The sequence below is a fragment of the Coregonus clupeaformis genome, chromosome 16 (genome assembly GCF_020615455.1).
Source record: "Coregonus clupeaformis isolate EN_2021a chromosome 16, ASM2061545v1, whole genome shotgun sequence".
Taxonomy (NCBI): Eukaryota; Metazoa; Chordata; class Actinopteri; order Salmoniformes; family Salmonidae; genus Coregonus; species Coregonus clupeaformis.
This window is the reverse complement of record NC_059207.1, coordinates 51,789,497-51,813,723: the sequence shown is the minus strand read 5'-3', so window position 1 is coordinate 51,813,723 and position 24,227 is coordinate 51,789,497. Positions and strand designations below refer to the sequence as shown.

Here is a 24,227-nt window from a genome sequence, read left to right as displayed (position 1 = left end):
GGTTCTTGGTCACCTCCCTGACCAAGGCCCTTCTCCCCCGATTGCTCAGTTTGGCCGGGCGGCCAGCTCTAGGAGGAGTCTTGGTGGTTCCAAACTTCTTCCATTTAAGAATGATGGAGGCCACTGTGTTCTTGGGGACCTTCAATACTGCAAAAAAAAAAATGGGTACCCTTCCTCAGATCTGTGCCTCGAAACAAACCTGTCTCGGCGTGCTACGGACAAACCCTCGACCTCATGGCTTGGTTTTTGCTCTGACAACTGTGGGACCTTATATAGACAGGTGTGTCCCTTTCCAAATCATGTCCAATCAATTTAATTTACAACAGGTGGACTCCAATCAAGTTGTAGAAACATCTCAAGGATGATCAATGGAAACAGGATGCACCTGAGCTCAATTTCGAGTCTCATAGCAAAGGGTCTGAATACTTATTTAAATAAGGTATTTCTGTTTTTTATTTTTAATACATTTGCAAAAATCTCTAAAAACCTGTTTTTGCTTTGTTGTTATGGGGTAGTGTGTGTAGATTGATGCTTTTCTATTTATTTAATCCATTTTAGAATAAGGCTGTAATGTAACAAAATGTGGGAAAGGGGAAGGGGTCTGAATACTTTCCGAATGCACTGTATGTATTGCATTGAACATAAAAATGTCCTTTCTGTGTTCTTTATTCATCTATGAGCAGAGACGGGAGTTTTTCTTAGTCAGGTGAGGTCACATTCTCAGGCTATAACTTGATGGGACTAGTAAGCCCAGAGTTCTCATGAACAGAAAACTCCTGGCCCTATCTATGAAATATTTAGTTTGACCCCCACTAAGTAGTTTAGCATGTGCCACTGAGAAGAATAGTCCTGTGTGAATGCTACAGCCATACGTACGTCATTGATGTTTGCTTAAAGCACACTAATAGATGTTACAGCTGCTTGGAACATCCCATTATTATTGTGATGATATAAGACATTTAAACACCAGGTCCGTTTATACACCATAAAAGGACAAACAATGACATCACCATGGTGGAACTGGGTAGCAAAGAGCTCTTCCTCCCATAGTCCCCTTTCACTCCGATGGTTAGGCAGAGCATTTCTCAGTATCACACACACACACACACACACAGACCTGTTGAACACACAGCCTAAAAAGTATGTGTGCTGGAAACAGTCTGACATATTTCCAAGAACGCCTGTGTTAGCCCGAGGCACACTCAGTGTTCTCTTTGTTTGACTGGAAGGATAGAGATCTCTTATCACCGCCTAATGTCCTTCTGTGGATAAATATTTGTTTTGGCTAACCACTGGATCCCTCAGAGTCAACAACACTCTCTTGTTATCACGTTAATCCAATTTACTAACCTGGTAATTCACCCTGTTAGTTTTACATTGGCAGTGTGGGTAGATGAGACCTGAAAGAACACCTCTATATGCTCTGACCTCAATGCAAATGCTTTTTCAGGATCAGACAGGATGACATTGTTGAGAGCACTAGACTTTGTATTCCAACTGTATTGACATCCTGGTTGTAAGAAAGACTCGGGTCACACACGACTTCCTCACAGTGCTGAGGAAGGTGGTGGCTTCACCTAGCTCTGCTTATGGCCCTGCTGCCGGGCCTTAGGTTCAAATCAAAATCAAATCAAATTGTATTTGTTACATGTGAAATGCTTGCTTACAATACGAGCTCTTCCCAACGTTGCAGAGGTAATAAGTAAAAAATGAAATTGTCTCATCCGGCTCCGGTGGCATGCATTGAAATGCATAGTTTTATTTTTTGCCAAATTACTATGAATTAACGGACTTCTAAAATTAAGGTGTGGGATGAAGGTGTGGGACGTTCACTGTATGACAAGAAAAAACGAGCAGGTCTATTTCACTCCAGCAGATAGCATAATCAGTCCGTTCACAATTCACCTGTGGTAACATGGCGTCTCTCAACACAAGACAACAGAAAGAGCTAGCCGCTACCAACCGAGAGATTGTTCGTGAGGAGATTACCTCTGCTCTCGACTTGTAAATTAATCACTCGAGTGGCTCACTTCTAAAGTGGATGCCTATTCAACGGAGAAGACAGCCAATGTGAGAGAGGTGTGACTCCATGACCTGGAAACAGCGCAGGCTAAGTTCGAGGGGGAAATAAATGTCATAAAAGACTAAACGGAATCACTTGAAAATCATTCCCGTAAATTCAATGTGTGGGTCATAGGACTTGAAACTGGCATGGAAGCGGGCAACCCAACTTCTTTCATGAACAATCTTGTCTATGAACTGTTCGGGCAGGAGGAGCTTGGTCCCATGCCACTAATTAATATTGCGCACGCACGGGTCCTCACCGGAATCACTGTATGATTGTATGAATCCATAGTTTTAATGTCAAATGGCTAATTGTTCGCCTTGCAGCGGAATCGGGGGTTCTGACCTATGCGGATAAGAGTATCAGCCTCTACACAGACCTGAGTGCCAAACTGCTAAAACAGAGGGTGATTTACAATGAGGTGAAATCCCAGCTACTCAAGCTAAATCTCAGATGTGGCTTTATCCACCCGGAGCACAACACACGTTCTCCACTGCCACGTTCTCCACTGCCACGCTCTCCACTGCCACGCTCTCCACTGCCACGCTCTCCACTGCCACGTTCTCCACTGCCACGTTCTCCACTGCCAAGGAAGCTCAAGACTTCTTCAAGAATGACATCACACATACAAGGGGACGAGTCGACAGATGGAACCCCATTATGACTGGCTCAATATTCAGGTATGCTATCTATGCACAATCACGCAGCCTAGCCTATGGCTATGATACTGCCCTCAGCATAAGACAATGAGGACACCCCCTCAAGTGAGTACAAGGAACAGTATTACTATTATTACTGAGTATTGGATTTTGTTATTATACTGAACAAAAATATAAATGCAACATGCAACAATTTCAAAGATTTTACTTAGTTACAGTTCATGTAAGGAAATTAGTCAATTGAAATAAATTCATTAGGCCCTAATCTATGGATTTCACATGACTGGGAATGCATACCCCCCCCCCAAAAAAAAATTAAAATAAAATAAGGTCGTGGATCAGAAAACCAGTCAGTATCTGGTGTGACCACCATTTGCCTCATGCAGCGGCAAATTATGTCCCACTCCTCTTCAATGGCTGTGCGAAGTTGCTGGATATTGGCGGGAACTGGAACACGCTGTCGTACACGTTGTTCCAGAGCACTGTTTGCGAGGAGAGCGTTATTGTGAGTAGGCATTACATTGTATTGTGTAGCTTACATGCTGTGTAATAAATACACTTTGATTTGATTAGCTTGAACACATGGTTACAATATACCCTATTACAGAATAAAAGAGGTGATCTATCAATTCATAGTTTATTTCCATAGATTAAACATGCTATCAAATCAATTGACCAAGTAATAAACATAAATCATTACTACATAGAATTACAGGGAATTCATTTTAAAGCAGCCATAAAATCAAGCTTTTGGTATGGTGTATTCATGCATCTCAATAAACTACACTGCTCAAAAAAATAAAGGGAACACTAAAATAACACATCCTCGATTTGAATGAATGAAATAATCTTATTAAATACTTTTTTCTTTACATAGTTGAATGTGCTGACAACAAAATCACACAAAAATTATCAATGGAAATCAAATGTATCAACCCATGGAGGTCTGGATTTGGAGTCACCCTTAAAATTAAAGTGGAAAACCACACTACAGGCTGATCCAACTTTGATGTAATGTCCTTAAAACAAGTCAAAATTAGGCTCAGTAGTGTGTGTGGCCTCCACGTGCATGTATGACCTCCCTACAACGCCTGGGCATACTCCTGATGAGGTGGCGGATGGTCTCCTGTGGGATCTCCTCCCAGACCTGGACTAAAGCATCCGCCAACTCCTGGACAGTCTGTGGTGCAACGTGGCGTTGGTGGATGGAGCGAGACATGATGTCCCAGATGTGCTCAATTTGATTCAGGTCTGGGGAATGGGCGGGCCAGTCCATAGCATCAATGCCTTCCTCTTGCATGAACTGCTGACACACTCCAGCCACATGAGGTCTAGCATTGTCTTGCATTAGGAGGAACCCAGGGCCAACCGCACCAGCATATGGTCTCACAAGTGGTCTGAGGATCTCATCTCGGCAGTCAGGCTACCTCTGGCGAGCACATGGAGGGCTGTGCGGCCCCCCAAAGAAATACCACCCCACACATGACTGACCCACCGCCAAACCGGTCATGCTGGAGGATGTTGCAGGCAGCAGAACGTTCTCCACGGCGTCTCCAGACTCTGTCACGTGCTCAGTGTGAACCTGCTTTCATCTGTGAAGAGCACAGGGTGCCAGTGGCGAATTTGCCAATCTTGGTGTTCTCTGGCAAATGCCAAACGTCCTGCACGGTGTTGGGCTGTAAGCACAACCCCCACCTGTGGACGTCGGGCCCTCATACCACCCTCATGGAGTCTGTTTCTGACCGTTTGAGCAGACACATGCACATTTGTGGCCTGCTGGAGGTCATTTTGCAGGGCTCTGGCAGTGCTCCTCCTGCTCCTCCTTGCACAAAGGCGGAGGTAAAAGTCCTGCTGCTGGGTTGTTGCCCTCCTACGGTCTCCTGATGTACTGGCATATCTCCTGGTAGCGCCTCCATGCTCTGGACACTACGCTGACAGACACAGCAAACCTTCTTGCCACAGCTCGCATTGATGTGCCATCCTGGATGAGCTGCACTACCTGAGCCACTTGTGTGGGTTGTAGACTCCGTCTCATGCTACCACTAGAGTGAAAGCACCGCCAGCATTCAAAAGTGACCAAAACATCAGCCAGGAAGCATAGGAACTGAGAAGTGGTCTGTGGTCACCACCTGCAAAACCAGTCCTTTATTGGGGGTGTCTTGCTAATTGCCTATAATTTCCACCTGTTGTCTATTCCATTTGCACAACAGCATGTGACATTTATTGTCAATCAGTGTTGCTTCCTAAGTGGACAGTTTGATTTCACAGAAGTGTGATTGACTTGGAGTTACATTGTGTTGTTTAAGTGTTCCCTTTATTTTTTTGAGCAGTGTATAACCTAAATGCATTATTGCCTCCAATTCACATTTCCAATTGCCCACCTTGACATACCAAGCTAGAAAGTCTCAACCAATAGCCAATGTTGGCTAAATATCCCAAGCAGGGCTACAGAAACTTCCAGAGAGGGTCAGGCTCCTTGGGCTTTGCAGTGGCCACTGGTTTGGGTGTCCTCGGCAGAACGGTGTCACCATAACCAAGTGGTCACATATATCGTTCTGGGTTCCACTGCGCAAGACGGGGCTCGTGGAGTTTTATGAACATCAAGACAGACACACAGTGAATTTAGATTTTTTTTTTCCAATGCTCTAATTGGCCCAAGTGGTCAAGCCTCCGACAGGCCTCCAAAATGCGTAGCCTATAGTTCTTCATCATTCTCTCCACCGCCAGCGAGAAGAGGGCGAAGAAACCACAATTTACTGTACCTACCTCTAGGCTGCTATACATATTTATTTGGTTTGACATTCTATCATTTTTCATGGAATTTTAGTGGTAATTAAATATAATTTATTTAGAATTTATCAGAATACATTTTCCAGAAATATTTTTTGCCAGCTCTGTGCGTTCTCAAATTGAAAAAAGTATGGGAGCGCTGCTCTTCCGCGCTCCGGCACCACTACACTCCTGGGAAGGACCAAGGGAAGTGAAACAGAAATGGAACTGGACAATGAATGAACATTGGAGGAAGGTATTATTAGCCCACTGTCTTTCAACTCTCTTTTTGTATTAGACCAATGTCAACACACTGAGGAAAATAGGTGGGCCTTGGGTTCTGTCAGTCAGGACCTTACACATGGTTAGATGAGGATTCTCACACTATGTACTAACAAGTTTCATGCACAAATACATTAAAATGCCTTTCTTGCAAACTCAATTCTCTGACTATCAAGTTAACCTGCATTCATACAGTTTGCAGATGTGAGTTTTTACTTTTATTTTGTGTGCCATACAGTCTAGAATTCAGGATGTGGTTTTCTAGCTCTCACGTCCTCATTGTAAGATTGTGAGGTGTGTATTGTGATGACTGTGTGTGTTTCACAGAGGACAGAACTTTGAATCTACAGTGCCTTCGGAAAGGATTCACACCCCTTGACTTTTTCACATTTTGTTGTTACAGCCTGAATTTAAAATGGATTAAATTTAGCTTTTGTGTCACTGGCCTACACGCAATTCCCCATAATGTCAAAGTGGAACTATGTTCTTAGACATTTTTACAAATTAATTTTAAATGAAAAGCTGAAATGTTTTGAGTCAATAAGTATTCAACCCCTTTGTTACGGCAAGCCTAAATAAGTTCAGAAGTAAACATATGCTTAACAACATGATAAGTTGCATGGACTCTGTGTGCGACAATAGTGTTTTAACATGATTTTTTAACAACTACCTCATCTATGTACCTCACACATACAATTATCTGTAAGGTCCCTCAGTCGAGCAGTGAATTTCAAACAGATTCAACCACAAAGACCAGGGGGGTTTTCCAGTGCCTCGCAATGAAGTGCACCTATTGGTATTTGGGTAAAAAAGAAAAAAAAAGCAGACATTGAATATCCCTTTGAGCATGATGAAGTCATTAATTACACTGGATGGTGTATCAATACACCCAGTCACTACAAAGATACAGGGGTCCTACCTAACTCAGTTGCCGGAAAGGAATGAAACCGCTCAGGGATTTCACCATGAGGCCAATGGTGACTTTAAACAGTTAGAGTTTAATGGCTGTGAAAGGAGAAAACTGAGGATGGCACAACAACATTGTAGTTACTCCACAATACTAACCTAAATGACAGAGTGAAGAGAAGGAAGCCTGTACAGAATATATACAGTATATTTCAAAACATGCATCCTGTTTGCAATAAGGCACTAAAGAAAAATTGCAAAAAATGTGGCAAAGAAATGAACTTTATGTCCTGAATACAAAGCATTATGTTTGGGGCAAATTCAACACAACACGTCACTGAGTGCCACTCTTCATATTTTCAAGCACCAGGCTGCATCACGTTCTGGGTATGCTTTTCATCGGCAAGGACAAGGGAGTTTTTTTAGGATAAAAATAAACTGAATATAGCTAAGAACAGGCAAAATCCTAGAGGAAAACCTGGTTCAGTCTGCTTTCCAACAGACACTGGGAGACAAATTCACCTTTCAGCAGGACAATAACATAAAACACAAGGCCAAATCTACACTGGAGTTGCTTACCAAGACGACATTGAATGTTCCTGAGTGGCCTATTTACAGTTTTGACTTAAATCAACGTAAAAATCTTTGGCAAGACTTGAAAATGGCTGTCTAGCAATGAACAACAACCAACTTGACAGAGCTTGAAGATTTTTTAAAGAATCATGTGCAGATATTGTACAATCCAGGTGTGCAAAGCTCTTAAGAGATTTACCCAGAAAGACTCACAGCTGTGATCGCTGCCAAAGGTGATTCTAACATGTATAGACTTAGGGGTGTGAATACTTATGTAAATTAGATATTTCTGTATTTCATTTTCAATTCATTTTCAAAAAATATTCTAAAACCATGTTTTCACATTGTCATTATGGGGTATTGTGTGTAGATGGGTGAGAAAAGTAATCAATTTAATACATTTTACATTTTAGTCATTTAGCAGACGCTCTTATCCAGAGCGACTTACAGGAGCAATTAGGGTTAAGTGCCTTGCTTAAGGGCACATCGACAGATTTTTCACCTAGTCGGCTCGGGGATTAGAACCAGCGACCTTTCGGTTACTGGCACAACGCTCTTACCCACTAAGCTACCTGCCGCCCCCATCCATTTTGAATTCAGGTTGCAACACAACATTTGGAATAAGTCAAGGGGTATGAATATTTTCTGAAGGCACTATATGTTGTTTTTGGTAACATACACCATGCTCTCTCAAGTTACGCCACTGATGCTTGTGTTCCTTTGTTTAATCCTATTGCCAGTGAGTTCACACATTATTTCACCCAATGAAGTCTTTTTGCATAAGAATTGTGAGTAATGGACTTTCTTGGCAAGATCTCTGGATGTTTGCGCTGTTGAAGTGGTTCCCACATAGTCCCAAACAAGGACTGTCTGGTTGCATTGTGTGTGTGTGTGTGTGTGTGTGTGTGTGTGTGTGTGTGTGTGTGTGTGTGTGTGTGACATACAGTACTACTGTGCCATAGGCCTCTCCTGGCCTCTGTCTTAGCCTCAACTGAAGTTGTAGTCAGGATGACCTCATCGCCAGAGAAAGGCCACAGTGGTGCGCTCCGCACTCTTGATACTCCTCAAACTTTACTTTCTCTCTAACGCGCGCACACACTCTACAAAGTTCCCTTTCACTCAGGAGCAGTAAGAGGATGGTACACACGCCTCTTGAATACTGCACACACACACAGATGTTTAGGATGACGGTAACTCAAGGTCATTTTCGTAACCCCGGTTCTCTGATAATATGAGTGAGATTCCTCACTATGAGATTCAGTCGAATCACTAAGACTCTCAGAAGAAAACCAATGGCAAGCGTCTCTTGGAGACCGCCATGTCGAGTGGCGAATGAGGTGAGTCCCTCACCTAAAGAGACACTCGCCCGCCTTTTGGTCATTCTCAAGCATGCTTCTCTTGCAAGCAGGGAAATGCGGTGAGATATCTCACTCATATTATCAGAGAACCAGGGTTATGAAAGTAACCTTGTTCTCTTTCAAATATTCACTCTATCTCACTATGGGATATGGCCAACTCACGTATTGCAAACCTGCTCTCCGAAGCCAGGGTATCCCCAATATCAGCAACCATCAGAGGCTCTGAAACTGAGGAAGTACGCACCACGTAGGTGCAGAGACAACCCGCCTAGAAAAACCTCATAACAGAGTGAAGGGAGGCCCAATACATGTTGTCTCAAATCTCTAAGCAGAGATACCCCAAAACAGTGCCCAAGAGGAAGCCACTCCTCTATAGGCGAGGGCCCTCAGGCCCCTCCGAAGGCTGCCACCCTTGCTATTAGATGTATAATAGCCTCACTTATCCAACAGGATAGCCGTAGAAGAGAGAAGGGCCCATCCTCACAGATGGGTGTCCAGGGAGCAAAGAGCATTGCGCTCTTGCCTAAAGCTCTCTTTCTATCCAAGTAGATGTGCAATGCGCGTACTGGACGTAAACGTGTAGACACTTTTTCTGTAGAAGTGAAGGAGATAGGTGGAAAGCCATAAGCTCTACGGTGCTGCTACGGAGATAATTGCTGATCTTAGGCATAACATGCAGACTACACCGAGCATGCGCGTCATCTGCCATCGTGCGCATGTTGATTTTGTCCATCCACACCAGACGCGATCAGGACACGCAGGTTGAAATATCAAAACAAACTCAGAACTAACTAATATTAATTTGGGGACAGGTCGAAAGACTTGAAACATTCATGGACATTTAGCTAGCTAGCTTGCTGTTGCTAGCTAATTTGTCCTTGGATATAAACATTTGGTTGTTATTTTACCTGAAATACACAAGGTCCTTTTTTTCCTGGATCTTGGTAGAATTTTGACCCATTCTGAGTCACACAAAATCGTGTGTTCTCTACTTCGACAATTAATCCACAGATAAAAGGGTAAACCTAGTTAGTTTCTAGTAATCTCATTGTCCATTTGGAAGACCCATTTGCGAACAAGCTTTAACTTCCTGACTAAATCAAATCAAATCAAATTTTATTGGCCACATGCGCCGAATACAACAGGTGTAGACATTACAGTGAAATGCTTACTTACAGCCCTTAACCAACAATGCATTTATTTTTTAATAAAAAAGTAAAATAAAACAACAACAAAAAAGTGTTGAGAAAAAAAGAGCAGAAGTAAAGTAAAATAAAATAACAGTATATATACAGGGGGGTACCGGTGCAGAGTCAATGTGCGGGGGCACCAGCTAGTTGAGGTAGTTGAGGTAATATGTACATGTGGGTAGAATTAAAGTGACTATGCATAAATAATTAACAGAGTAGCAGCAGCATAAAGACATGGGGTGGGGGTGGGGGGCAGTGCAAATAGTCCGGGTAGCCATGTTTAGCTGTTCAGGAGTCTTATGGCTTGGGGGTAGAAGCTGTTGAGAAGTCTTTTGGACCTAGACTTGGCACTCCGGTACCGCTTGCCGTGCGGTAGCAGAGAGAACAGTCTATGACTAGGGTGGCTGGAGTCTTTGACAATTTTGAGGGCCTTCCTCTGACACCGCCTGGTATAGAGGTCCTGGATGGCAGGAAGCTTGGCCCAAGTGATGTACTGGGTCGTACGCACTACCCTCAGTAGTGCCTTGCGGTCGGAGGCCGAGCAGTTGCCATACCAGGCGGTGATGCAACCAGTCAGGATGCTCTCGATGGTGCAGCTGTAGAATATTTTGAGGATCTGAGGACCTATGCCAAATCTTTTCAGTCTCCTGAGGGGGAATAGGCTTTGTCGTGCCCTCTTCACGACTGTCTTGGTGTGTTTGGACCATGATAGTTTGTTGGTGATGTGGACACCAAGGAACTTGAAGCTCTCAACCTGTTCCACTACAGCCCCGTCGATGAGAATGGGGGCGTGCTCAGTCCTCTTTTTTTTCCTGTAGTCCACAATCATCTCCTTTGTCTTGGTCACGTTGAGGGAGAGGTTGTTATCCTGGCACCACACGGCCAGGTCTCTGACCTCCTCCCTATAGGCTGTCTCATCGTTGTCGGTGATCAGGCCTACCACTGTTGTGTCGTTGGCAAACGTAATGATGGTGTTGGAGTCGTGCCTGGCCATGCAGTCATGGGTGAACAGGGAGTACAGGAGGGGACTGAGCATGCACCCCTGAGGGGCCCCCGTGTTGAGGATCAGTGTGGCAGATGTGTTGTTACCTACCCTTACCACCTGGGGGCGGCCTGTCAGGATGTCTTGAGATGTTGCTTCAATATATCTACATAATTTTCCTTCCTCATGATGCCATCTATTTTGTGAAGTGCACCAGTCCCTGCTGCAGCAAAGCACCCCCACAGCATGATGCTGCCACCCCTGTGCTTCACGGTTGGGATGGTGTTCATTGGGTTGCAAGCCAACCCCTTTTTCCTCCAAACATAATGATGGTTAATATGGCCAAACCGTTCTATTTTTTGTTTCATCAGACCAGAGGACATTTCTCCAAAAAGTACCATCTTTGTCCCCATGTGCAGTTGCAAACCGTAGTCTGGTTTTTTATGGCGGTTTTGGAGCAGTGGCTTCTTCCTTGCTGAGCGGCCTTTCAGGTTATGTCAATATAGGACTCGATTTACTGTGGATATACATACTTTTGTACCTGTTTCCTCCAGCATCTTCACAAGGTCCTTTGCTGCTGTTCTGGGATTGATTTGCACTTTTCGCACCAAAGTACGTTCATCTCTAGGAGACAACACGTCTCCTTCCTGAGCGGTATGATGGCTGCGTGGTCCCATGGTGTTTATACTTGCGTACTATTGTTTGTACAGATGAATGTGGTACCTTCAGGCATTTGGAAATTGCTCCCAAGGATGAACCAGACTTGTGGAGGTCTACACATTTATTTTTGAGGTCTTGGCTGATTTCTTTTGATTTTCCCATGATGTCAAGCAAAGAGGCACTGAGTTATTCCACAGGAATACCTCCAATTGACTCAAAAAATGTCAATTAGCCTATCAGAAGCTTCTAAAGCCATGACATCATTTTCTGGAATTTTCCAAGCTGTTTAAAGGCACAGTCAACTTAGTATATGTAAACTTCTGACCCACTGGAATTGTGATACAGTGAATTATAAGTGAAATAATCTGTCTGTAAACAATTGTTGGAAAAATGACTTGTGTCATGCACAAAGTAGATGTCCTAACCGACTTGCCAAAACTATAGTTTTGTTAACAAGAAATTTGTGGAGTGGTTGAAAAACGAGTTTTAATGACTCCAACCTAAGTGTATGTAAACTTCCGACTTCAACTGTATGTCACTACTTCACAGGAGGCATTTGAACGTAAATATTTATTTTTGATCAAAAATAAGTTTTTTGGCAAATGGAGAGAGAGAGAGGGACACTGTCAACCGTTTACTGCTTTTCCCTCCTGAACTGCGCCCCAACCCGTGAGTGATGTGTCTGTTGTCGTTACCACCCTCCTTATTGACACTACTCCTAGGGGTGTGCCAGAAACAAAGATCGAGGGGCTCTTCCAGTAACGGAGAGAGACAAGTTGAGGTCACCCTTATCTTTCGATTGACTGTGGACAAGACCTAGGGCTGGATTGTGCGTGCGGGCCAGTTCCCTGCACTCGCGGGTAAGTGGGCTCCCTCCGTCTTCCTTGTGAGCAAACGCATAGAAATTAGTCGCTGCACAAAGTGAAGGGTTCTAGGAGCACACGAGAGGTGGCAGGCCAGGACAGAGAGTGAACTGTTGGCTGCTCCTCTCTGCCGATGGGGCGTACTTGCATGAAGCCTTTCGCTGCTCCTCGCTACATACGAGGGGCGTGGTGACGAGCATTGTTGTACAAAACAAAGTCAGAGATTGGATCGTCTAACCAATCAGAGTATCAAAGCCAATGCTGAATTTTGCCCAATCCATCGGTTTCTGGGACCAATCAGACAGTCTGAATGTGTCCGATTGTGTTTGCATTCTAGAAGGGTCGGGGAAGGAGTCAAATCCAGACTCATTGCTGAGAAGAAACAAGCGTTTGTGGGCGTGGCGTTTGGCCGGAGCAGTCTGCGTAGCCAGGCAATGGGCGTACCCCTAGGTCGGGACCTCGATGCGACTTGGACTGTGGATTTGCAGCCTGCTGCTTCGCTGGTCACTCTGTTAGTACTGGCACTAGCAAACTGCCCCTCTCCCTGATGCGGAGCCTTGGCTCGTACAGGGGGAGCGTGGAGACCAGGTTGCCACGATTTCCGGGTCTACCGGGCAGGTGGGGGCAAGGCTAGCCTTGACGCGTAGCTGACCTGTTTTTTTAGTCTCTTGGACCGGAGAACGTAGTAGGTGGGGCCGATAGAGTCGGTAAGTACAAAAAGGACAGAGCCTTATGTAAGCCATGCAAGATTCAAAAGAGCTTAGCTAGCGGTGGGCTATCTGAGGTAGGCCTCATTAGCGTTTTGCCCAGCATAGGTTAGTGATGGTACAGCCAGCCTTGCCGCGTTAGCTAGCCTGTTTCAGGCAGTCTCGTGGACCGGATCACCACGTGGTGGGACTGTTTCAGTTAGTAGGCACAAAGCAACTTAATGCTAGGCATACTAGATAGCATGGGCCGGTACAAAACTCGCAGGACTCATTAGAGAGCTGCCTGAACATGTTTGTTTCCCATGGGGTACGGGTCCCATTATAACTCCAGGAGAAAAGTATTGCTAATCGGGTTATGATGCTCATGGTTTGATGCTTAGCCATGAGGTGTTTTTGTTAGCTAGCTAGTGTTCACCCAGTGGGCTAACAGCCTAGCTAATGCTAACTATCACAGGGGGCAAAGCATGTAGCAATGCTAGTGTGGTTAGCACGCTTTCCAGAAAGCTAGCCAAGTTACCTTGTGCCTTGCGCCGTGGGCTAACCAAGTCTCAGTAGCTAGCTGTGTGACGCTAGATACCACAGGAGACTAAGCAAAATCTTTCCTTTTGGTAAGTTACTCCACACAAAAGACGAGCTAAAATACTGTCCTTGCGGCACACCTGTGAACAGTTAAGCTGAAAAACAGGGATCAAGTTGTACTGAGGAGAGCTTCCAGAGAGAGTGCTTTTCGTAAGGAAGAGAAGCAAGAATTTCCAGAGGGTGGGAAAGTGGTGCCTTATAATGTGAGGGGCTCCCCTCATTCGCCATTCGACCTGTCTGTCTCCATCAGACACTTGTCATTGGTTTCTTCCGAGAGTCTTACTGATTCAATTGAATCCCGTAGTGTGATATCGAGTGAATATTTGAAAGAGAACCCCCTGGTGTCTCGCCAGATGGATGTACAGGTAACTGCCAAAATAAAGGAAACACCAACATAGTGTTTTAATAGGGTGTTGGGCCACCACGAGCCAGAACAGCTTCAATGCACTTTGGCATAGATTCTACAAGTGTCTGGAACTCTATGATGCGACTCCATTCTTACACAAGAAATGCCATAAATTGTCAGACTCCAGGCCAAGCCACAGACTGTTCTCTCTGCTGCCGCACGGCAAGCGGTACCAAAGCACCACGTCTGGAACCAACAGGACCCTGAACAGCTTCTATCCCCAATACTTCTAAACAATACTGCTAAATAGTTAATCAAATGGCTACCCGGACTACCTGAATTGACCCTTTTTTGCACTAATTCTCTCTGTGCTCACACACTGGACTCTACCCACACACTCACACGTACAGCTGTGGAAAAAATTAAGAGACCACTGCACATTTTTCTTAAATCAGCATCTATACATGTATAACAGCCATTCTACATTCCATTCCAGTGTCTGTTGAATTCCAACACAGGCACACCTCATTCTACTGAATTAGGTACTGATTAGGTGATCACCTGAACCAAATCTTATTTAATGAGGAAAAGTATAAAAACCACTGCTGTGGTCATCACTATCCTCTTGCAATAGGACCAGCTAGATGGCAAAAACAGTGCTAATAGTACCTCAAAAGTAATATGAATCAAAAATAGCTATTGACCATGCCAAAAGTGTTGAAAAGGAAAGTTTTGAGTGAGGAAAAGAAGGGTTCAATTCTGGCTTTACTGGCAGAGGGATACAGTGAGCGTCAGGTTGCTTCCATCCTTAAAATTTCAAAGATAGCGGTTCATAAGAACAAGTTCAAGCAGCAGACATTGGGGACAACAAAGCTACAGACCGGCAGAGGGCGAAAACGACTCTCTACTGACCAGGATGACCGCCAACTCATTCGAATGTCACTCAACAACCGTAGGATGACATCAAGTGACCTACAAAAATAATGGCAAACGGCAGTTGGGGTGAAGTGCACGGCGAGGACGGTTCGAAACAGGCTCCTAGGGGCAGGGCTGAAGTCGTGCAAAGCTAGAAAAAAGCCCTTCATCAATGAGAAGCAAAGAAGAGCCAGGCTGAGGTTTGCAAAAGACCATAAGGATTGGACCGTAGAGGACTGGAGTAAGGTCATCTTCTCTGATGAGTCCAATTTTCAGCTTTGCCCAACACCTGGTCGTCTAATGGTTAGACGGAGACCTGGAGAGACCTACAAGCCACAGTGTCTCGCACCCACTGTGAAATTTGGTGGAGGATCAGTGATGATCTGGGGGTGCTTCAGCAAGGCTGGAATCGGGCAGATTTGTCTTTGTGAAGGACGCATGAATCAAGCCACGTACAAGGTTGTCCTGGAAGAACTTGCTTCCTTTTGCTCTGACATTGTTCCCCAACTCGGAGGATTGGTTTTTCCAGCAGGACAATGCGCCATGCCACACAGCCAGGTCAATCAAGGTGTGGATGGAGGACCACCAGATCAAGACCCTGTCATGGCCAGCCCAATCTCCAGACCTGAACCCCATTGAAAACTTCTGGAATGTGATCAAGAGGAAGATGGATGGTCACAAGCCATCAAACAAAGCCGAGCTGCTTGAATTTTTGCGCCAGGAGTGGCATAAAGTCACCCAACATCAATGTGAAAGACCGGTGGAGAGCATGCCAAGAAGCATGAAAGCTGTGATTGAAAATCAGGGTTATTCCACCAAATATTGATTTCTGAACTCTTCCTAAGTTAAAACATTAGTATTGTGTTGTTTAAAAACAATCATGAACTTATTTTCTTAGCATTATTCGAGGTCTGAAAACACTGCGTCTTTTTTGTTATTTTGACCAGTTGTCATTTTCTGCAAATAAATGCTTTAAATGTTTTTTGAATTTTGGGGGGGATTTTGGGGGGGAATTTGGGAGAAATGTTGTCAGTAGTTTATAGAATAAAACTAAAATGTTATATTTACCCAAACACATACCTAAAAATAGTGAAACCAGAGAAACTGATAACTTTGCAGTGGTCTCTTACTTTTTTCCAGAGCTGTATTTACACTGACACCCCAAAACACACATACACACACACTGACGCCACACACACACCATATACGCTGCTGCTATTGTCTATTATCTATCGTGTTGCCTAGTCACTTTAGCCCTACCTATATGTACAGTACATATCTACCTCAATTACCTTGTAACCCTTCACACCAAGTCAGTACTGGTACTCCCTGTATATAGCCATGTTATTTTCTACTCCCTATATATAGCTATGTTATTTTAACTTTTTATTTGTATTCGTTATTCACTGTGTATTTATTCCTCGTGTCACTATTTATATTTTTTATTTTAGTCGTTTTAGCAGACGCTCTTATCCAGAGCGACTTACAGTTAGTGAGTGCATACATTTTTCATACTGGCCCCCGTGGGAATCGAACCCACAACCCTGGCGTTGCAAGCGCCATGCTCTACCAACTGAGCTACAGGAGGCTCACCATTTTATTTATTATCTTTAACTCTGCATTGTTGGAAATGGACCTGCCTTTCACTTTTAGTCTACACCTGTGGTCTACGAATCATGTGACAAATAACATTTGATTTGATTTGTTCATGGTGGTGGAAAACACTGTCTCAGGCACCACTCCAGAATCTCCCATAAGTGTTCAGTTGGGTTGAGATCTGGTGACTGAGACAGCCATGGCATATGGGTTCATTGTTTTCATGCTCATCAAACCATTCAGTGATCACTCGTGCTCTGTGGATGGGGGCATTGTCATCGTATGGGGGCATATCCATGGTAGCCAAAATAATGGCCTGCCCAGCATTGTTATACATGACCCTAAGCATGATGGGATGTTAATTTCTTAATTAACTCAGGAACCACACCTGTGTGGAAACACCTACTTTAAATATACTTTATATCCCTCATTTACTCAATTGTTTCCATTATTTAGTTAGTTACCTGTAGTTCTCTCTGACATTTTTACTTTGCTTGGCTCACGTTGATGATGTCAGAGCTGTAAACCAGAAACATGAAACAAAGGGAGTAGTCCGCATGGAACAAATTAGACTGACGGGTTTCTGTACGCAATGAACTCTCACCGGAATGTTTGTGTGTGTGTGAGTGAGAGAGGGAGTGATACACTGTGATAGAAGGAGAGACAGAATGGGTTGACAGAGGAGGAAAGAGAGAAAGGGGAGAGGATAAAGAAAGTTTACACAATACTTTTATGACTTTATTCATACTTTTACAAGCCAACTTTGTCAAACAGAAAGCTACAGTAACAAACCCAGACACTGTGCTCGCCAAGGGTTCCTACTTCACTCCAGTCTCCTTCTCACCTCATTTAACACCTGATTTACTTAACAAAAGGCAGTAGGTGGTCCAGGTATGTCATGACATAGCACAAGTGGGGGGGGGCTTTCCTCTTTTGTTCTCTATTGCTTGTCTATTGTACCTCATGCAAGAAGGGAGGCCGATGACATCACGGATTCCCATCAGACTCACCTTGAATGCACTACTCCTTGAAGTTTGCAGTTGTCTAAAAAACACTATTTTGCTCAAAACTTATTTTATTACCGTTTAGTGTGTGTACTTTACTGTATTTATACTTGGGATATCGCTTTTCAACAAAAATCACTGGAGGAAGTCTTTAAACATTATACTAAGATTATAAATCTGAACATATTCATTTATTATAGTTTCACATATTTCCACAAAGGCTTAGCAGTATCACACAGTGCCAGATGCATTCCATTCCAGGCAGTCTTGGAATGTTCATGTCAATGTTTCCCCTTCATTAAGCAGCAATGGACGCCCGCCATGGAAGTAACATAGAATTATAAATAATGTGGAAGTAATGGCGTCATCTTTTATGCTCCTACTATGGCCCAGACAGCAGGAGAGGTTCAAACACACTCACAGACAGACAGGAAGTGATTTATCAGCAGGATTACGAATCCACTCTGCAGAGTTGATGGAATATTTCATAATGGGTACGGGTAAGCAGTCTTCCTGTCTACGGTAGGTAGCATTGACTGCTACATACCCCTGGCTAGGTTGTTATTGTAAAAGATCATATGTTCCCAGAAAGAGACCATTCTTTGGTTACACAGCTACCATGTAGTTACATATAGTTTAATTTCATGCTGTAATTGCATATACAGTACCTTCAGAAAGTGTCCAAACCCCTTGACTAATTCCACATTTTGTGTTACAACCTGAATTCAAAATGGATGAAATATGTTTTTCTTCACCCATCTACACACAATACCCCTTAATGACAAAGTGAATACGTTTTTTTGAAATTGTAGCTAATTTTTTGGAAATGAAATACAGAAATATCTAATTTACATAATTATTCACCACCCTTTGCTATGACACTCCAAATTGAGCTCAGGTGCATCCAATTTCCTTTGATAATCCTTGAGATGTCACAACAACTTGATTGGAGTCCACCTGTGGCCAATTCAATTGTTTGGACATGATTTAGAAAGAAACACACCTGTCTATATAAGGTCCCACAGTTGACAGTGCATGTCAGAGTAGAAACTATACCATGAAGTCCAAGGAACTGTCTGTAGATCTCCGAGATAGAATTGTGATGAGGCATACAGTATATCTGGGGAAGGGTATAAAACTGTTTCTAGAATGTTGAAAGTTTCCAAGAGCACAGTGGTCTCCATCATTGGGAGAGAAAAAAAAATTGCGTGACTACTTATGTAAATGAGATATTTCTGTATTTAATTTTCAATACATTTACAAACATTTCTAAAAACATATTTGTACTTTGTCATTATGGGGTTTTGTGTGTAGATGGGTGAGAAAAATATATGTAATCCATTTTGAATTCAGGCTGTAACACAACAAAATGTGGAATAAGTCAAGGGGTGTAAATACTTTTTGAAGGTGCTGTAACTACACTGTAATTATACTGGTAATGTCTTTAATGTGTCTTTGTCACACTTTAGTGTGTAATTTACAGTGGGACCCCCTAATATATTCCTGTCTGTGATAGTGCTGAGCGATTTCTTTTTTTAAACAACTAATTGACCAACGTCGGTTCAGTTGTTTGAATTCCATTTCGTTCTGGTTTTTTTCTGTGAGCTCAATGCGCAGTTTCGCTAGAGATAAATAAGATCAAGCCCGAACTGTTTGATGTAGTAAGGTGTTGTAGGTTCCAACAGGCCAATATTTGCAGAAAACATGGTCATTAAACTACAATGACCATAATCCATACCTTCTACTTGTCTGGTCTGTGTGGGGCAGACACGGAGAGGAAGAGAAGAGACAGAAGAACAAACGATATCGCTACCTGAAAATATATGATCTAAGTGATTTGATAGTTGGTATTCAGTCATAAAAGTATGCCTTATTTACTTTGAAGAACTACTAAAATAGTGATTTTGTCAGACAGCATAGGCAGCAGCTCTATAGAGATTAGATGATGACTTAGAATGAAATAATAGTCATCAAATAAAACAAATGTAAAATACACAACTGAAATATTTTATTAAAGTAATGTGAATAAATTACGGTTAATAAGTGATAAGCAGTAATGGGCAGTCACTACCATACAGCATTCAAAGCACGTAATGCATAGTGTATCTAATGTTTAAAAAAATTATTGAAATCAAAAAATGTTTTTTTATTTTTTATCGAACTGAAACCGAACCGACCTCAGAAAAGCACGTATCGCTCAGCACTAGTCTGTGAGGCTCTGTGTCTGACTTGTTTATTGTTTTAATGTTGTTTTTAATCTGTGAATTGAGTTCATGGAGCCCGCCCCTCAACCCAATATTTAGTTTGGGCTCTTTTCGCTGGCAGTACTTGCTTGCTTGTAATGTTCTAAAATTTTTGTCCCTGGTTCTGCTGTTTCTTAAGTCCTGTCAGCAAGTCTTATAGCACGACTGTATTCTTGGACGAGATTCTAAGACTGTCCGTTACTGCTAACAATTAACTGCACTGACATAGGTACTACTAGAGTTTGCCAAGCAGTTAAAATGCTTTAAAAACACACACACACACACACACATACACACACACACACACACACCTCTGTGGGAGCAGTCCTGAGCCTGTTTCTTCCTGTAGACTTTGTCCCTGTTTGTTTCAGTGGTGTGCAGCGCTGAACACCAAAGTAAAAGTCAATCAGATACATTTCAGGTTTAATGTGCCCACAGACACACTCTTGTTCATTGTGCTTTGATCAGTGTAGTAGTTTTCTCAAAGGGTACGTTTCTGGTTCTTTTGTATTGTCCTAACCATAGAATTAGACATCTATTTATATGGTCCCTAGACATGTTTTGCTAAAACAATGTGGCAGATATGGCGCTGCATTTGATACACTTGCGTAAACATGTATTCCAATTCTCTACAGGGGGAACAACTCATATGCAAAATAAAAACATAATTCATTTGACTCCTGACAAGTGCAGTTCAACAGCCCCAAATGCACCATCCTTTACTGCGTCCCAGATATGTGAATGCTGACCCAGAATGTATTTTCTCTACTAGGAAACAACATGAAGGTTGTTAGTCTTGTTAACAAAAGGTTATAAACCTGTGACCTTAAATGATCCTAGAAGGAGGTAATTGATTGGTCAGTAGCAGGGAAAGAGGTCACTGATTGGCCATGAAAGCAGAAGTGCAGTTCAGTCACTGACCTGAAGTCAGCATGTAATAGTGATGATTCCGTAGGGTCGAATCAGACGAGAGTGAGACTGAGAAAGAGGGAGAGATTAAGACAAAGAGAGGACAAGAGCGAAAGGTAGGGTAAGAGAGAGGCGATTGAAGAAAAGACAGACAGACTGAGAGCTAGAAAGAGTTGGAGGAAGGGAGAGAGAGATTGAGAGAGGAAGAGAGTAGGGTAGATTCAGAGGGAGGAAGAAGTAGTATTGTGGTCAAGTACATATTGTGTTGAATTGAAAGACAGGGTGGAGGGCCACTATTTAGACATAACATAGGCCTGAGATTGACCCTTCACAAGAAATAACCTCGCCTCTCCTCTCAATGTCTACATGTCTACTTGTTCATTGTTTTACCCATTGAATCATAAAGGGGTGTATTTCTGTTCTCTGAGAAGTTGTCTGAATGTAACTAGGGAAGTGCTCTGGGTTAAAATGTCACAGTTACTGTTGCTAATGCCCAATAGTTATTTTAATGTTTAAGGTCAGGGTTAATAATTCACTAATAGGTTTGACTTGTTGACTTGTTGGAGTTACATCTCCATTATATCCCATGGTTGGGGACCATGTGACCCAAGCAGGAAAATCTCTGGGCCCTAGTTATGCCTCTCAGAGTTGTTCCTGAAAGGCTTCCCTCCGCAAGTGTTCCACTACATAGCTTTCACCTATCCAGTCAATGTCAGATCAGTGAGATGGGAGGGGAGGAGGCATGGCCATTGTGTAACCCAGGCCAGACTGAGGACTGAGGAGAAGGTCTGTGGCAGCAGTCGGTGTGTGAGAAAGAGTTGGGGGTTAGTGAAGGGGAAAGGGATGTGAAAGCTGCTAAAGCATTCACACACACAGTGAGAGGCAAACACATGACGTACTTGTTGGAGCATTCCTGGATTATTGCTTAAAGATGTCTGTCTGTCTGTCTTTCACTGCCTCTCCCTCACTCTCTCCATCTCTCTCCATCTCCCTCATGTTAGACAACCTGAGTGTGAGAATGGGAAGGGGAAACCTATCGAACATTAGCAACGTTTCAGTATCAAACAAGGCTAATCATCTGATATTGATGAGTGTGTGTGTGCTGGAAACATATGCATGGTTATTCAGTATGATAGAATCTGCTTTGGCCAAGCTCTGTGTTCCGATGGGAATCTGATTGGTTGGGATGTATTCTCTGTTACACACACACTGTTCTGGTTCGGGATGGCCACATTCCCTGGAGCATTACACAGAGGAAGAAAAGAAAAGAGAAGGTGAGACGTAATGTAAAAATTATACATACACACATTCAGAGCTATGAGCTGAACTCATTTGTTAGTTGCAGAGCTCTCGCTCTCTTTCTCACATACTGAAACTAATAGTATGTGTTTGGGCCTCTCTGAAATGGCTTGTTCCTCTCATCCACTCATCCCTTCTTTTCTCTCTCTCTGTAGGTGGAGGAGGGAAGCGGAAAGGGAGGAGTAAGAAATGGAAGGAGATCCTTCGCTTCCCCCACATCAGCCAGTGCACTGAGCTGGGCAACAGCATCGGTACATCATTGTGTGTGTGTGTGTGTGTGTGTGTGTGTGTTTTTGGTTTTACTATCCTTGTCGGGATCAGAAGTCCTCACACAAGGATGGTAAAACAAGGAAAATTCTGACAAGTGGGGACATTTCGCCAGTCCCCACAAGGCAAAAGCAATTTTAGGTTTAGGGTTAGGTTAGGGGTTAGGGAAAATGGGATTTTGAATGTGACTCAATTGTTTGGTCCCCACAAGGATAGTAAAACAAACTTGTGGGTGCAAGTATTACATATGTGTCACGCTGCTGCAGTGCTGTTAATGTAAGTGATTGTAAACGTGCCTGGGTCTTTCCAAATGTGTGTTATTTCTACAGACCAGATACTAGTGTTTGTGTGTGTGTGTTTGTTTCTGGCAGATCGGGACTACATGAGCCTGTGTGAGAAACAGCCCATCGGCAGACTGCTTTTTCGCCTCTACTGTGAGACCAGACCTGAACTGCTGCGATGCATCCACCTACTGGACGCCATGGTAACACACACACAGACACACACACTTTTAAATGCATTCACTTGGATTAAACAGTCATCCAAAAAGCACTAGTCATGCTCAGTTGACTGAGAGAAGACAATCAAATTGAGTAGTGATTATAATAGCAGCCTCCTCCCCTTTACTCAGTGTCTAGACACAGTGTCCCAGATTACAGGTTTTAGATGTGAAAATGCCTCTAATCGTCAGAGAAGAAACAATCCGAATCAAATACCAATAGTAACCAGAAGCTAATAGTAACCAGAAGCCAATAGTAACCAGAAGCCAATGGTAACCAGAAGCCAATAGTAATCCCCTAACCTTCTCCCCTTGTTTTCTTGTGTCTAGACGGAATGCCTCGCACATGACACATTTCAGTTTTCGAGTAAAGCCCAAAATATCACTGTAGGCATGTGACTGGACAGAATGAGAGGATTGTTTCTGGTCAGACCCCCGTCCTGTTCTCACCCCTTCCCACCAACCTAAAAATGACCATCACACTCTGAGGGAAACTACCCTCGCCACACATGCACACACAAAAAATGCGCACATACGAGAATGGGTCAGCGGCAGATGCATTTTTGGAGAAAGAGAGAGAACCGGGAACCGGGAAAATAATGAAATAAGATATTGAGATTCCATCACCCAAATACTCTTGTTGGGTCATTTGAAAAGTTCCTAATTGATGGACAGGTACAGTGAGGGATAAAAGTATTTGATCCCCTGCTGATTTTGTACGTTTGCCCACTGACAAAGAAATGATCAGTCTATAATTTTAATGGTAGGTTTATTTGAACAGTGAGAGACAGAATAACAACAACAAAATCCAGAAAAACGCATGTCAAAAATGTTATAAATTGATTTCCATTTTAATGAGGGAAATAAGTATTTGACCCCCTCTCAATCAGATAGATTTCTGGCTCCCAGGTGTCTTTTATACAGGTAACGAGCTGAGATTAGGAGCACACTCTGAAAGGGAGTGCTCCTAATCTCAGCTTGTTACCTGTATAACAGACACCTGTCCACAGAAGCAATCAATCAATCAGATTCCAAACTCTCCACCATGGCCAAGACCAAAGAGCTCTCCAAGGATGTCAGGGACAAGATTGTAGACCTACACAAGGCTAGAATGGGCTACAAGACCATCGCCAAGCAGCTTGGTGAGAAGGTGACAACAGTTGGTGTGATTATTCGCAAATGGAAGAAACACAAAAGAACTGTCAATCTCCCTCGGCCCGGGGCTCCCTGCAAGAGTTGCAATGATCATGAGAACGGTGAGGAATCAGCCCAGAACTACACGGGAGGATCTTGTCAATAATCTCAAGGCAGCTGGGACCATAATCACCAAGAAAACAATTGGTAACACACTACGCCGTGAAGGACTGAAATCCTGCAGCGCCCGCAAGGTCCCCCTGCTCAAGAAAGCACATATACAGGCCCGTCTGAAGTTTGCCAATGAACATCTGAATGATTCAGAGGAGAACTGGGTGAAAATGTTGTGGTCAGATGAGACCAAAATCGAGCTCTTTGGCATCAACTCAACTCGCCGTGTTTGGAGGAGGAGGAATGCTGCC

General features: G+C 43.3%; 1 protein-coding gene across 2 annotated transcripts in view; it reads left to right on the top strand.

Annotated features, from left to right (window-relative positions):
• Window positions 1–24,227, top strand: part of LOC121585095 (G protein-coupled receptor kinase 5) — a 61,825-nt gene that overhangs the window by 24,521 nt on the left and 13,077 nt on the right. For both annotated transcript variants that reach the window (XM_041901452.2, XM_041901453.2), the window contains exons 2-3: window positions 22,061–22,156; window positions 22,544–22,656. In XM_041901452.2, the coding sequence (XP_041757386.1) occupies window positions 22,061–22,156; window positions 22,544–22,656 (209 nt within the window). The remainder of the gene's footprint in view (window positions 1–22,060; window positions 22,157–22,543; window positions 22,657–24,227) is intronic.